Raw genomic sequence first — 14,844 nt, forward strand, 5'->3', positions numbered from 1 at the left:
TCAAACAGTCAGCAATAATCTAGTAAATGCAGGGCTTGTGAAATTAAACCCAGGCTAAATATGAGCCGTCCACAACCATAAAGACCCACTAACAATTTAATCAAAATAGTTTAACCTGCTTTTTTGCAATAATCACTGATCTGATTTTCAAGTGATTTTCAAATGCCCTTTATCTTTTATAAATGGAACCAGAACCATGTGTAATGCACATTCACTAATAATGAACAACTTCTTGTAGCAGGCATTATAGAAAATGAACACAGGTCTCATTAATAATCTCTCAAGCACAAGCCCACGTGCTAGTGAGTAGCCAACTAATCTTTATGTTTCAAGTTTAGCCAACATGGATCTATTTGCTAGATAGCAAGGCAGAACAGTTGAATTGTTATGAACACACCCTTCTGTCCATCTCCAACTGTTTGAACAGAATGCTAGCCTGTCCACTTTCTTCAGATGTTGAAATCAAGTGACCTACCATATTTCTCAGAATGAGAACTAGTTGCCAATTACTTATATAAATTGTGTTTTTTTGCTTATTGCACATTTATAAAAGACAGACTAGACAGCTAGTATAACAGTAATGCTGCGCGCAACACCGAGCATGTATTTTCCAGAATGATACTCCTGTTTTAGTAGTGTCAATTTGAGTAGTTGAGACATAAAAAAGGGTATTGATAGAAAGGTTAACTTCTCCTCTATTACAGAGACAACAAAAGACAACATGAGAACAAGCGGACATAAACGCCTCATAAAAGCGATATAAAAATAATAATAAAAATAACTAGATTCTTGCGATACGGGCATTTGGAACGTCGCGCAAAAACATCAATTTGAATCAATCTAATTAATCTGATATATCGCCCAGCCCTACTTAAGGGTGATGTTTCCCATAGGTACAGATCTAGGATCAGCTTCCCTTCCCACAATCCTAACCTTAACCATTAGTGGAGGAAATGCTAAACTGACCTAAGATCAGCATCTAGGGGCAACTTCATCTTACGCCTGTGTGTGTGTGTGTGTCTATGTGAAGTTCTGTAGGGGCTCACTAACAGGCATGCAGGCCCAGTATAGAGCCCGGCCCAGGGTCAGGAGTACCAGCAGGATCAGCATGACCCAGGAGGCATAGATACCCCCGTAGGCCTGGGCCTTCACCCACGTACCAGCCTACAAACACAGAGAGGAAGAAGACTTAGAGATGCAGCATTTTACAAGGCTAAGGGTGGTGTGCTTGTGATAGGACTCTGACAGTGTGCACATGTAGAGTGCACAGTACCCGCCTACCGCACAGAACAGAGGGAGAGAGAACACAGAGAGCAGTAGATGCAAGAGACATTTTTTTTTCCTTAGCTAAAAAAAGGGCTTAGGTGATTAAGCGTGGCAGAGGGCGTGGTTGTGAAACATGACAATATTATGCTTTTTTTAAACAATGTGTTCTTAAGGGATGTGTTTTTATTGTGAGGTCATCACCTGGTGGACAGTATGGAGTAGACAGTATGGAGTGGACAGTATGGAGTGGACAGTATGGAGTGGACAGTATGGAGTGGACAGCATGGAGTGGACAGCATGGAGTGGACAGCATGGAGTGGACAGCATGGAGTGGACAGTATGGAGTGGACAGTATGGAGTGGACAGTATGGAGTGGACAGCATGGAGTGGACAGCATGGAGTGGACAGCATGGAGTGGACAGCATGGAGTGGACAGTATGGAGTGGACAGTATGGAGTGGACAGCATGGAGTGGACAGTATGGAGTGGACAGCATGGAGTGGACAGCATGGAGTGGACAGCATGGAGTGGACAGCATGGAGTGGACAGTATGGAGTGGACAGCATGGAGTGGACAGCATGGAGTAGACAGCATGGAGTGGACAGTATGGAGTGGACAGCATGGAGTGGACAGCATGGAGTGGACAGCATGGAGTGGACAGTATGGAGTGGACAGCATGGAGTGGACAGCATGGAGTGGACAGCATGGAGTGGACAGTATGGAGTGGACAGTATGGAGTGGACAGCATGGAGTGGACAGCATGGAGTGGACAGCATGGAGTGGGTACTCACCACCAGCCCAGCAGTGGAGATGCTGAAAAGCAAGCATAGTAGAAAACACCACAAGCTCCGCCTTTGAGGGTACCTCTGACCAATAGAGGAGCTGCATGTTGAAGGGAGTGGCAAAAGAGAAGGAGAAACGGTATTAAAAAATATATATTTTAGCATGAAATATAACTTGCTTCAGCTGTCCAAAAGTATTTTTTATGGTAATGTCAAGAACTTCATAGGTTTAAATAATGAGTTGATGAAGCAAGTCACACTAACAAGGTTGTGTAAGATTTGAGATGTTGCGCACAACAAGGCCGTAAAGAGCTTATCCTGAAGACTAATGCTACAGGCTTATGGTATGGGAATCTGACCCACTGCTGACAACTGCCTACAGCTCACAAGGGGTTGAATACATATTTAAGAAAAATATAGGATGAAGGACATCAGTGGAGGCTGGTGTGGAAAGGACGGCTCAAAATAATAGCTGGAATGGAATCAAACACATGGAAAGCATGCGTTTGACAAGTTCCATTAATGCCGTTCCAACCATTACTATGAGTCTGTCCTCCGATTTAATGTGCCACCAGCCACCACTGAAGGACTTCATCTTGAGCATAATTCTTGTATAACCACTTTGATGGACTCGGCTGTATTGACTGAGTAGCCTATGGACAGACAGAAGGTACTCACACTTTCCTGCAGTGGGGGCACCTGGCGAGTGTCCGGTCAGTAAACTCTGTCCACTGAAACACATTACAAGACACTCATCATATAAATATAAAAAATTAGTTCAGTAGAGTATTATCCATGTTAGCAATATTCAAGACTTCCTGGCCTTCATAACTGCTTTGGTGTACACTGTGGCTCTTTCTCAAATAATCTTTCCTTGATTCCTTTTCCTCACTCAATTCCTTTTCCTTCTGAAAACACATTGGACAAGAAGGTCAAAGAGGGAGGAACCTTCTCCTTCAATACAGTTGAGGAGAAGGCGAGGAGAGAGGATGTGAGGAATCATGGAATGACTCATTGAGATAGAGCCTATATACTGGCTTTGAGAGAGGTGAAGGGTCGTACCAGGAAAGTGTTGTTGCAGTGTCCACAGGAGACCCGAGCTCCGGCTGGCTGGGGTTCAGGGCTGGCTGGACCAGGATGGACTGGACCCAGGTTTATTATCCTCTTACTGGGGAGCACAACCACAGAACTCACTGTTCAGTCTACAAGCCAATATACTAGACAACCACAGAACTGACTGGTCAGTCTACAAGCCAATATACTAGACAACCACAGAACTGACTGGTCAGTCTACAAGCCAATATACTAGACAACCACAGAACTGACTGGTCAGTCTACAAGCCAATATACTAGACAACCACAGAACTGACTGGTCAGTCTACAAGCCAATATACTAGACAACCACAGAACTGACTGGTCAGTCTACAAGCCAATATACTAGACAACCACAGAACTCACTGTTCAGTCTACAAGCCAATATACTAGACAACCACAGAACTGACTGGTCAGTCTACAAGCCAATATACTAGACAACCACAGAACTGACTGGTCAGTCTACAAGTCAATATACTAGACAACCACAGAACTGACTGGTCAGTCTACAAGCCAATATACTAGACAACCACAGAACTGACTGGTCAGTCTACAAGTCAATATACTAGACAACCACAGAACTGACTGGTCAGTCTACAAGTCAATATACTAGACAACCACAGAACTGACTGGTCAGTCTACAAGCCAATATACTAGACAACCATATAGCTCACTGTTCAGTCTACAAGCCAATATACTGGACAACCATATAGCTCACTGTTCAGTCTACAAGTCAATATACTGGACAAACAACCACAGAACTCACTGTTCAGTCTACAAGTCAATATACTGGAAAAACAACCACATAGCTCACTGTTCAGTCTACAAGTCAATATACTAGACAACCACAGAACTCACTGGTCAGTCTACAAGTCAATATACTGGACAAACAACCACAGAACTCACTGTTCAGTCTACAAGTCAATATACTGGACAAACAACAATATAACTCACTGTTCAGTCTACAAGTCAATATACTGGACAAACACAGAACTCAATGTTCAGTCTACAAGTCAAAATACTAGACAACCATATACAGTGGGGAAAAAAAGTATTTAGTCAGCCACCAATTGTGCAAGTTCTCCCACTTAAAAAGATGAGAGAGGCCTGTAATTTTCCTCATAGGTACACGTCAACTATGACAGACAAAATGAGAATTTTTTTCTCCAGAAAATCACATTGTAGGATTTTTTATGAATTTATTTGCAAATTATGGTGGAAAATAAGTATTTGGTCACCTACAAACAAGCAAGATTTCTGGCTCTCACAGACCTGTAACTTCTTCTTTAAGAGGCTCCTCTGTCCTCCACTCGTTACCTGTATTAATAGCACCTGTTTGAACTTGTTATCAGTATAAAAGACACCTGTCCACAACCTCAAACAGTCACACTCCAAACTCCACTATGGCCAAGACCAAAGAGCTGTCAAAGGACACCAGAAACAAAATTGTAGACCTGCACCAGGCTGGGAAGACTGAATATGCAATAGGTAAGCAGCTTGGTTTGAAGAAATCAACTGTGGGAGCAATTATTAGGAAATGGAAGACATACAAGACCACTGATAATCTCCCTCGATCTGGGGCTCCACGCAAGATCTCACCCCGTGGGGTCAAAATGATCACAAGAACGGTGAGCAAAAATCCCAGAACCACACGGGGGACCTAGTGAATGACCTGCAGAGAGCTGGGACCAAAGTAACAAAGCCTACCATCAGTAACACACTACGCCGACAGGGACTCAAATCCTGCAGTGCCAGACGTGTCCCCCTGCTTAAGCCAGTACATGTCCAGGCCCGTCTGAAGTTTGCTAGAGTGCATTTGGATGATCCAGAAGAGGATTGGGAGAATGTCATATGGTCAGATGAAACCAAAATAGAACTTTTTTGGGTAAAAACTCAACTCGTCGTGTTTGGAGGACAAAGAATGCTGAGTTGCATCCAAAGAACACCATACCTACTGTGAAGCATGGGGGTGGAAACATCATGCTTTGGGGCTGTTTTTCTGCAAAGGGACCAGGACGACTGATCCGTGTAAAGGAAAGAATGAATGGGGCCATGTATCGTGAGATTTTGAGTGAAAACCTCCTTCCATCAGCAAGGGCATTGAAGATGAAACGTGGCTGGGTCTTTCAGCATGACAATGATCCCAAACACACCGCCCGGGCAACGAAGGAGTGGCTTCGTAAGAAGCATTTCAAGGTCCTGGAGTGGCCTAGCCAGTCTCCAGATCTCAACCCCATAGAAAATCTTTGGAGGGAGTTGAAAGTCTGTGTTGCCCAGCGACAGCCCCAAAACATCACTGCTCTAGAGGAGATCTGCATGGAGGAATGGGCCAAAATACCAGCAACAGTGTGTGAAAACCTTGTGAAGACTTACAGAAAACGTTTGACCTGTGTCATTGCCAACAAAGGGTATATAACAAAGTATTGAGAAACTTTTGTTATTGACCAAATACTTATTTTCCACCATCATTTGCAAATAAATTCATAGAAAATCCTACAATGAGATTTTCTGGATTTTTATTTCTCATTTTGTCTGTCATAGTTGACGTGTACCTATGATGAAAATTACAGGCCTCTCTCATCTTTTTAAGTGGGAGAACTTGCACAATTGGTGGCTGACTAAATACTTTTTTCCCCCACTGTAGCTCACTGTTCAGTCTACAAGCCAATATACTGGACAACCATATAGCTCACTGTTCAGTCTACAAGCCAATATACTAGACAACCACAGAACTCACTGTTCAGTCTACAAGTCAATATACTAGACAGCCATATAGCTCACTGTTCAGTCTACAAGTCAATATACTGGACAAACAACCACAGAACTCACTGTTCAGTCTACAAGTCAATATACTGGACAAACAACCACAGAACTCACTGTTCAGTCTACAAGTCAATATACTAGACAAACAACCACAGAACTCACTGTTCAGTCTATGTTAGATTAATTTGTATTTTAAGAATAATGACTAAAGGATTTCACCCCAAATACAGTATAAATGTGTAAACTGTGTTATAATTAGAATGTAGTATCAACCCACTAACAGAGGGGGGCGAGACTAAACATTCCAGGGTGAAGGAGAAAGGTGGAAACTGTTTAAGAAAGCCTCCTAAAGGTGGGTGGAGCAAAGTGCCTTTGTGTGTCAAGGGGTATAAAACAGGAGTGTATGGGTTTTGGCGCCAGAGCTCTCCATGAATAAAAAGACAGATCATTATTGTTGGTTGTGGACCTTGAATCATTTATGATTAAAACCAGAGCCTTACAACCTCTGGTAATGATTCAAGCTTAGGTTGAATTAGAGATAGAAATTATCTTAACAGTCTACAAGTCAATATACTGGACAAACAACCACATAGCTCACTGTTCAGTCTACAAGTCAATATACTGGACAAACAACCACATAGCTCACTGTTCAATATACTAGACAACCACAGAACTCACTGTTCAGTCTAAGTCGGTAATACTAGCTAAGTTTAAATGCAACTGAGCGCAAGTTCCATACAAGTCAACTAACTTATGTAGGGGCCTGGGTTAGCCTAACGCAGTCCTTGATGCACTAGTATCAGTGTGAATGAAGTGTGATTTAAGGGGTTTCACATGCTGTATCAACTGTATTCACCAAGTAGACAACATGCCACCTGGACAAAATCTTCATATATGACAGTGTCTGCGTCTGAAATAATAATAATAATAATATGCCATTTAGCAGACGCTTTTATCCAAAGCGACTTACAGTCATGCGTGCATACATTTTTGTGTATGGGTGGTCCCGGGGATCGAACCCACTACCTTGGCGTTACAAGCGCCGTGCTCTACCAGCTGAGCTACAGAGGACCACAAATGGCACCCTATTCACTATATAGTACACTACTGTTGACCAGGGCCCATACAGTGAGGGAAAAAAGTATTTGATCCCCTGCTGATTTTGTACGTTCGCCCACTGACAAAGAAATTAAAAAAAATCCAGAAAAACATGTCAAAAATGTAATAAATTGATTTGCATTTTAATGAGGGAAATAAGTATTTGACCCCCTCTCAATCAGAAAGATTTCTGGCTCCCAGGTGTCTTTTATACAGGTAACGAGCTGAGATTAGGAGCACACTCAGAGTGCTCCTAATCTCAGCTCGTTACCTGTATAAAAGACACCTGTCCACAGAAGCAATCAATCAATCAGATTCCAAACTCTCCACCATGGCCAAGACTAAAGAGCTCTCCAAGGATGTCAGGGACAAGATTGTAGACCTACACAAGGCTGGAATGGGCTACAAGACCATCGCCAAGCAGCTGGGTGAGAAGGTGACAACAGTTGGTGCGATTATTCGCAAATGGAAGAAACACAAAATAACTGTCAATCTCCCTCGACCTGGGGCTCCATGCAAGATCTCACCTCGTGGAGTTGCAATGATCATGAGAACGGTGAGGAATCAGCCCAGAACTACATGGGAGGATCTTGTCATTGATCTCAAGGCAGCTGGGACAATAGTCACCAAGAAAATAATTGGTAAAACACTACGCCGTGAAGGACTGAAATCCTGCAGCGCCCGCAAGGTCCCCCTGCTCAAGAAAGCACATATACAGGGCCATCTGAAGTTTGCCAATGAACATCTGAATGATTCAGAGGAGAAGTGTTGTGGTCAGATGAGACCAAAATCGAGCTCTTTGGCATCAACTCAACTCGCCGTGTTTGGAGGAGGAGGAATGCTGCCTATGACCCCAAGAACACCATCCCCACCGTCGCGCAGTGGTCTAAGGCACTGCATCGCAGTGCTAACTGTGCCACTAGAGATCCTGATTCGAATCCAGGCTCTGTCGCAGCCGGCCGCGACCGGGAGACTCATGGGCGTCGCACAATTGGCCCAGCGTCGGCAGGGATGTAGCTCAGTTGATAGAGCATGGCGTTTGCAACGCCAGGGATGTGGGTTCGATTCCCACGGGGGGCCAGTATAAAAAAAATAATCTATTCACTAACTGTAAGTCGCTCTGGATAAGAGCGTCTGCTAAATGACTAAAATGTAAATGTAAATGTCAAACATGGAGGTGGAAACATTATGCTTTGGGGGTATTTTTCTGCTAAGAGGACAGGACAACTTCACCGCATCAAAAAGGGACGATGGACGGGGCCATGTACCGTCAAATCTTGGGTGAGAACCTCCTTCCCTCAGCCAGGGAATTGAAAATGGGTCGTGGATGGGTATTCCAGCATGACAATGACCCAAAACATACGGCCAAGGCAACAAAGGAGTGGCTCAAGAAGAAGCACATTAAGGTCCTGGAGTGGCCTAGCTAGTCTCCAGACCTTAATACCATAGAAAATATGTGGAGGGAGCTGAAGGTTCGAGTTGCCAAACGTCAGCCTCGAAACCTTAATGACCTGGAGAAGATCTGCAAAGAGGAGTGGGACAAAATCCCTCCTGAGATGTGTGCAAACCTGGTGGCCAACAACAAGAAACGTCTGACCTCTGATTGCCAACAAGGGTTTTGCCACCAAGTACTAAGTCATGTTTTGCAGAGGGGTCAAATAATTATTTCCCTCATTAAAATGCTAATCAATTTATAACATTTTTGACATGCGTTTTTCTGGATATTTTTGTTGTTATTCTGTCTCTCACTGTTCAAATAAACCTACCATTAAAATTATAGACTGATCATTTCTTTGTCAGTGGGCAAACGTACAAAATCAGCAGGGGATCAAATACTTTTTTCCCTCACTGTATGTCTCTGGTTAAAAGTAGTGTACTATTATAGGGAATAGGGCTCCATTTGGGACATACAGTGCATTCGGAAAGTATTCAGACCCCTTCCCTTTCTCCACATTTTGTTACGTTACAGCCTTATTCTAAAATGGATTAAATGCTTTTTTTCCCTCATCAATCTACACACAATACCCCATAATGACAAAGCAAAAACAGTTTTGATTTCTATTTGCCATATATTTCTTAACTGTGCTGTGATGATTTTTAACAAAAATTCTGAACCTTTCTATTCTCATAGTTTCTACAGATTGTAAATTAAAAGATAAACATTTTTGCTAAAAGCATTATTATTATTACTTTTCAAATCACTCCGCAGCGCTATTTGCAGAGTTAGCACCAGGTAAATGTTGCAATTTGTCTGCCATTCCTGAACCTGCGACCAAAAACAAGTGCATTCGGAAAGTATTCAGACCCCTTGACTATTTCCACATTTTGTTACGTTACAGCCTTATTCTAAAAAGTATTACATTGTTTTTTCCCCTAATCAATCTAGACACAAACCCCTTAATAACAAAGCGAAAACAGGTTTTTAGTAATTTCTGCAAATATATAATAAACAAAACTGAAACACCTTATTTACATAAGTATTCAGACCTTTGCAATGAGACTCGAAATTGAAATCAGGTGCATCCTGTGTCCATTGATCAACCTTGAGATGTTTCTACAACTTGATTGGAGTCCACCTATGGTAAATTCAATTTATTGGACATGATTTGGAAAGGCACACACCTGTCTATATAAAGTCCCACAGTTGACAGTGCATATCAGAGCAAAAACCAAGCCACAAGGTCGAAAGAATTGTGCGTAGAGCTCCGAGGCAGGATTGTGTCGAGGTACAGATCTGGGGAAGGGTACCAAAAGAACTCTGGAGCAGGTTTTCATCAAGGATCTCTCTGTACTTTGCTCTGTTCATCTTTCCCTTGATCCTGACTAGTCTCCCAGTCCCTGCCGCTGAAAAACATCCCCTCAGCATGATGCTGCCACCACCATGCTTCACCGTAGGATGGTGCCAGGTTTCCTCCAGACGTGACGCTTGGCATTCAGGCCAAAGAGTTCAATCTTGGTTTCATCAGACCAGAGAATCTTGTTTCTCATGGTCTGAGAGTCTTTTAGGTGCCTTTTGGCAAACTCCAAGCGGGCTGTCATGTGCCTTTTACTGATGAGTGGCTTCCGTTTGGCCACTCTACCATAAAGGCCTGATTGGTGGAGTGCTGCAGAGATGGTTGTCCTTCTGGAAGGTTCTCCCATCTCCACAGAGGAACTCTGGAGTTCTGTCAGAGTGACCATAGGGTTCTTGGTCACTTACTTGACCAAGGCCCTTCTCCCCCGATTGCTCCGTTTGGCCGGGCGGCGAGCTTTAGGAAGTGTCTTGGTGGTTCCAAACTTCTTCCATTTAAGAATGATGGAGGCCACTGTGTTCTTGGGGACCTTCAATGCTGCAGACAATTTTTGATACCCTTGCCCAGATCTGTGCCTCGACACAACCCTGTCTCGGAGCTCTACGTACAATTCCTTCGACCTCATGGCTTGGTTTTTGCTCCAATATGCACTGTGAACTGTGGGACCTTATATAGACAGGTGTGTGCCTTTCCAAATCATGTCCAATCAATTGAATTTACCACAGGTGGACTCCAATCAAGTTGCAGAAACATCTCAAGGATGACCAATAGAAACAGGACGCACCTGAGCTCAATTTTGAGTCTCATATCAAAGGGTATAAATACTTATGTAAATAAGGTATCTGTTTTTTGCATTTGCAAAAAATTCTCAAATCTTGTTTTCGCTTTGTCATTATGGGGTATTATGTGTAGATTGATGAGGATAAAAAAAAAATCATTTTAGAATGACAAAATGTGGAAAAATTGAAGGGGTCTGAATACTTTCCGAATGCACTGTATATCAATTATTTGATGATCTGACTGCATTCTGTCCACTATCAATTCTGTCCACTATCAATACTATTTAAACATTTGGTGCCAGCGAGAATGCCATAAGAAAGTAGTCAAGACGACTAGCTTGATTGAGTCTCCGCCATGTATATCTCACTAGGTCAGGATATTTAAGCCTCCACATACGCACTAGTTCCAATATGTCCACAATATTTGTTATTTCCTGAAGTGCATCATTTGTAGTGTGATTTCCTTTACGGTCCATTGAGGTACTTCAAACCGTATTATAATCTCCCACCATAATACTTGAGTCATGTATTGCTTGTAAGCTCGATAAATTATTATATATATTTTAAAAGAAGCGTGGATCACCATTATTTGGACAATATAGATTAATGAGCCAAATCTGTTTATGGTCCAATAGCATATTTAAAAGGATCCACCTTATTTGCGGATCTGTTTGAACAGTTTGCACATTCGGATCGAAATGATTGTTAATTAATGTTGTCACCCCTTTTTAGTTTCTGTGCCCATGGGAGAAATATATTTCCACTCCCCCTCCCTCTTACCAGTAGGGGCGGGGACAGGCAATCCTCTGAGAGGTGACTTTGCAGATGAGCAGACAGTTACAGGGGCAGCGGACATACTTCTTCCCTGCTGGTGCATTCTTGATGGGCTACAGAGGGAGACAGAGAGACACAAGAGGAGGAATAGGAAGAGGAGAGGGAGAGGGAGGATGAGGAGAGGGTGGAAGAGGAGAGGGGGAGGGAGGAAGAGGAGAGGGAGAGGGAGGAAGAGGAGAGGGAGAAAGAGGAGAGGGAAAGGGAGGAAGAGGAGAGGGAAAGGGAGAGGGAGGAAGAGGAGAGGGAGAGGGAGGAAGAGGAGAGGGAGAGGGAGGAAGAGGAGAGGGAGAGGAAGAGGAGAAGAAGAGGGAGGAAGAGGAGAGGGAGAGGGAGGAAGAGGAGAGGGAGAGGGAGGAAGAGGAGAGGGAGAGGGAGGAAGAGGAGAGGGAGAGGGAGGAAGAGGAGAGGGAGAGGGAGGAAGAGGAGAGGGAAAGGGAGGAAAAGGAGAGGGAAAGGGAGAGGGAGGAAGAGGAGAGGGAAAGGGAGAGGGAGGAAGAGGAGAGGGAGAGGGAGGAAGAGGAGAGGGAGAGGGAGGAAGAGGAGAGGGAGAGGGAGGAAGAGGAGAGGGAGAGGGAGGAAGAGGAGAGGGAGAGGGAGGAAGAGGAGAGGGAAAGGGAGAGGGAGGAAGAGGAGAGGGAAAGGGAGGGAGGAAGAGGGAGGAAGAGGAGAGGGAGGATGAGGAAGAAGAGAGGGAGGATGAGGAAGAAGAGAGGGAGGATGAGGAAGAAGAGAGGGAGGATGAGGAAGAAGAGAGGGAGGATGAAGAGAGGGAGAGGGAGGAAGAGGAGAGGGAGGAAGAGGAGAGGGAGGAAGAGGAGAGGGAGAGGGAGGAAGAGGAGAGGGAGGAAGAGGAGAGGGAGAGGGAGGAAGAGGAGAGGGAGGGGGAGGAAGAGGGAGGGGGAGGAAGAGGGAGAGGGAGGAAGAGGAGAGGGAGGAAGAGGAGAGGGAGGAAGAGGAGAGGGAGGATGAGGGAGGAAGAGGAGAGGGAGGAAGAGGAGAGAGAGAGAGGGAGGATGAGGAGACGGAGAGGGAGGATGAGGAGACAGAGGGAGGATGAGGAGACGGAGAGGGAGGAAGGAGGGAGGAAGAGGAGAGGACACAGAGGGGGAACAAGCCAAACAAGATGAACAAGAAGTCATTATCAGATCCAAGAAAAGTGAGAGAGGGGGTTGCACATAGAGTGTCAGTCGTGTTTTTCTTGACAATGACAGCAATGGAGTAGACCAGACCAGAGCACAAACAGATCTTAGACCAGGCTAGGTTGCCCACTTTTATATGGGATGAAAAATCAATGTAATTTTTTTTTTTTAATCAATGTGTTGTATGTTATGGCGTTTACTGTGGCCTCATGAGCTACCACTGTATGCAACTTGTATGACTAATGTCTATAAATGTGACACCAACCAGTTGTATAAGATTGTGACACCAACCAGTTGTATAAGATTGTGTCCCAAATGGCACCCTATTCCCTATATAGTGCACTACTTTTGACAAGATCAAAAGGGGTCCCTGCTCAAAAGTAGTGCACTATATAGGGAATAGTATGAAAAATGTATGCACTCACTAACTGTAAGTCGCTCTGGATAAGAGCGTCTGCTAAATGACTAAAATGTAAAAGAATAGGGTACCATTTTGCAACGCAACCTAAATTAACATGCAGGTAGATGTAAGGTATGCATAGGGCTCTATTCAAAAGTAGTGCACTATACAGTAAACATTAGAGACACGACCTAAATGAACATGCAGGAAGTAAACACTAAACAGGTGACCCACCGTAGCCTCGTTGCAGACCCCACACTTGACCACATGCTGGTGGAGCTTCCCCTCCACGCTGATGAGGCTCTGACACACCCTACAGCTGATGACTGGCGCGCTGCCACTCTCTGGGGAGGTGAGGGGGGAGTAAGGAGGAGGGTCCTCCCCCAGGAGCACTGAGGGCTGGGTGGGGCTGGGGAAGGGAGGGAAGCCTGAAATACAGAGAGAGGGAGGCACATTTACATCTTATTCAGAGCGACTTAGTCAGTGCATTCAACTAACTAAGGCCTCAACACAATAACACAATGTACACATAGTGTGGCAGATTAGTGCACTGCCACTGAAACAAGAAAGGGTTAAACACGGAAAATACTGTTCTGTTTTTTAACCTTTTAAATAAGGATTAACAAGAAAATGAGATTTGAGGCTCGAGTTCCAACTGAAAAGGAGCTTTATAAAAGGACTGCAGGAATGCAGGGACTTATCGCTCTGTGTGTGTGTGTGTGTGTGTGTGTGTGTGGAATCAGCAGTTACCACTGTACCAACAACTTCAAATAAATAAGTTGTTTGTAAATAAATACATTGGTAAATAAATACATTTAAAGGCATCATATTATGTGTACCCTCGACTCACGCCATTTTTCTAATATGTAGTTAAGTACAGTAGCCCCTCCCAATGGAGACAGTAATTGGTCGTCGTCTTATATTGCAGTAATTATGAGCTTCCCGAGAGGCCCAGGGCGGTGCCAATCAAATCAGGTGTTTTGGTTTCGAGATTTGCAAACTAGCTAGCTAGACTAGAGATCACTGACGGTAGATCTTGAAATAGCGGTAGAAATATTACACTACTAGCTATAATTTTATAATACATCTCAGAATTACCAAAAATAATATTATAACACGTGGATAATCTGGTATCTTGTATACTATACTGAGCAATTAGCTAGCCATCTTTTTGGGTAGACAACTTCCAAGTTCTAGCTAGTTCCATACATAAAACCCAACACATCATCGGTGTTTCTGTTTAGTACATCCCTTCAACTATGATGACTAGCCGACAAATGTAGAAAATGCCAAAAGGTTACAACATTCTAGCCAATTAGCTAGCTAGGTGACTAGCCAGCTAACCACTAGTTAGCTAACTAACCGGCATGCTTGCATCAACAGCTAGCTAGCTGACTAGCAACCACGATTTACTCCCCAGATACTAACTATCCATGTAGATAGCTAGATACCAAGAAAGCAACCTTTCGTGCTCTTAGCAATCTGAAAATCATAGGGACCGATGCTTTGTCAGCTATCTTTGCTTTGGCTAGGTAGGAGAACATCCATGGATACTCACTTTGTGGTTTATCTGGTAAACCATAGGGAGCCGAGCCTGGTGACACTCCGCCGTTACCGCCGACAAGAGCACCATCTCCAAGATCTGCTAGTAACGGGGACCTCTCACCGTCCGCCATACCGAGAGCAAAGGCGTGGGGGAGTAGGACGGTGCAACGCAATGATATGGAGCCGTTGTATTGTTGTGTCTGAAACGTATGCGTCACATGATCAGACGTTCGCTGCTGTGACTGTCAGACCATGCACACTCCCCCATAATTGGTTAACACAGCATATTGCATAGTAACAAACAAGATTGGTAACGCTAAAATATAGCAAAGAGGGTGTTGGTGAATATAGCACA

The 14,844-nt window shown here is 44.0% G+C and overlaps 1 protein-coding gene across 1 annotated transcript; it reads right to left on the reverse strand.

Annotated features, from left to right (window-relative positions):
- Nucleotides 1-952: 952 nt before the first annotated feature.
- Nucleotides 953-14,680, reverse strand: LOC121534682 (type I phosphatidylinositol 4,5-bisphosphate 4-phosphatase-A-like). The gene is made up of 7 exons (XM_041841268.1): nt 14,503-14,680; nt 13,179-13,372; nt 11,352-11,458; nt 3,110-3,215; nt 2,726-2,778; nt 2,057-2,147; nt 953-1,164 (listed from the first exon to the last, which is right to left on the reverse strand). The coding sequence occupies exons 1-7, from the start codon at nt 14,618-14,620 to the stop codon at nt 1,021-1,023; spliced, it is 813 nt and encodes a 270-aa protein (XP_041697202.1). The 5' UTR covers nt 14,621-14,680; the 3' UTR covers nt 953-1,020.
- Between the last annotated feature and the right edge of the window lie 164 nt (nt 14,681-14,844).

Source organism: Coregonus clupeaformis, chromosome 21, assembly GCF_020615455.1.
Source record: "Coregonus clupeaformis isolate EN_2021a chromosome 21, ASM2061545v1, whole genome shotgun sequence".
In the NCBI taxonomy this organism is placed as follows: Eukaryota; Metazoa; Chordata; class Actinopteri; order Salmoniformes; family Salmonidae; genus Coregonus; species Coregonus clupeaformis.

Bases quoted from the DNA above. Each gene is read 5' to 3' on its own strand.
- LOC121534682 (XM_041841268.1), bottom strand. From the start codon at position 14,620: ATGGCGGACGGTGAGAGGTCCCCGTTACTAGCAGATCTTGGAGATGGT. The intron at 3,216-11,351 runs GTAAGAGGGAGG...TGTGCTCCCCAG, and splicing joins GCCTGTCCCCGCCCCTACTG to TAAGAGGATAATAAACCTGG. The intron at 1,165-2,056 runs GTGAGTACCCAC...CTGTGTTTGTAG, and splicing joins TCTCCACTGCTGGGCTGGTG to GCTGGTACGTGGGTGAAGGC.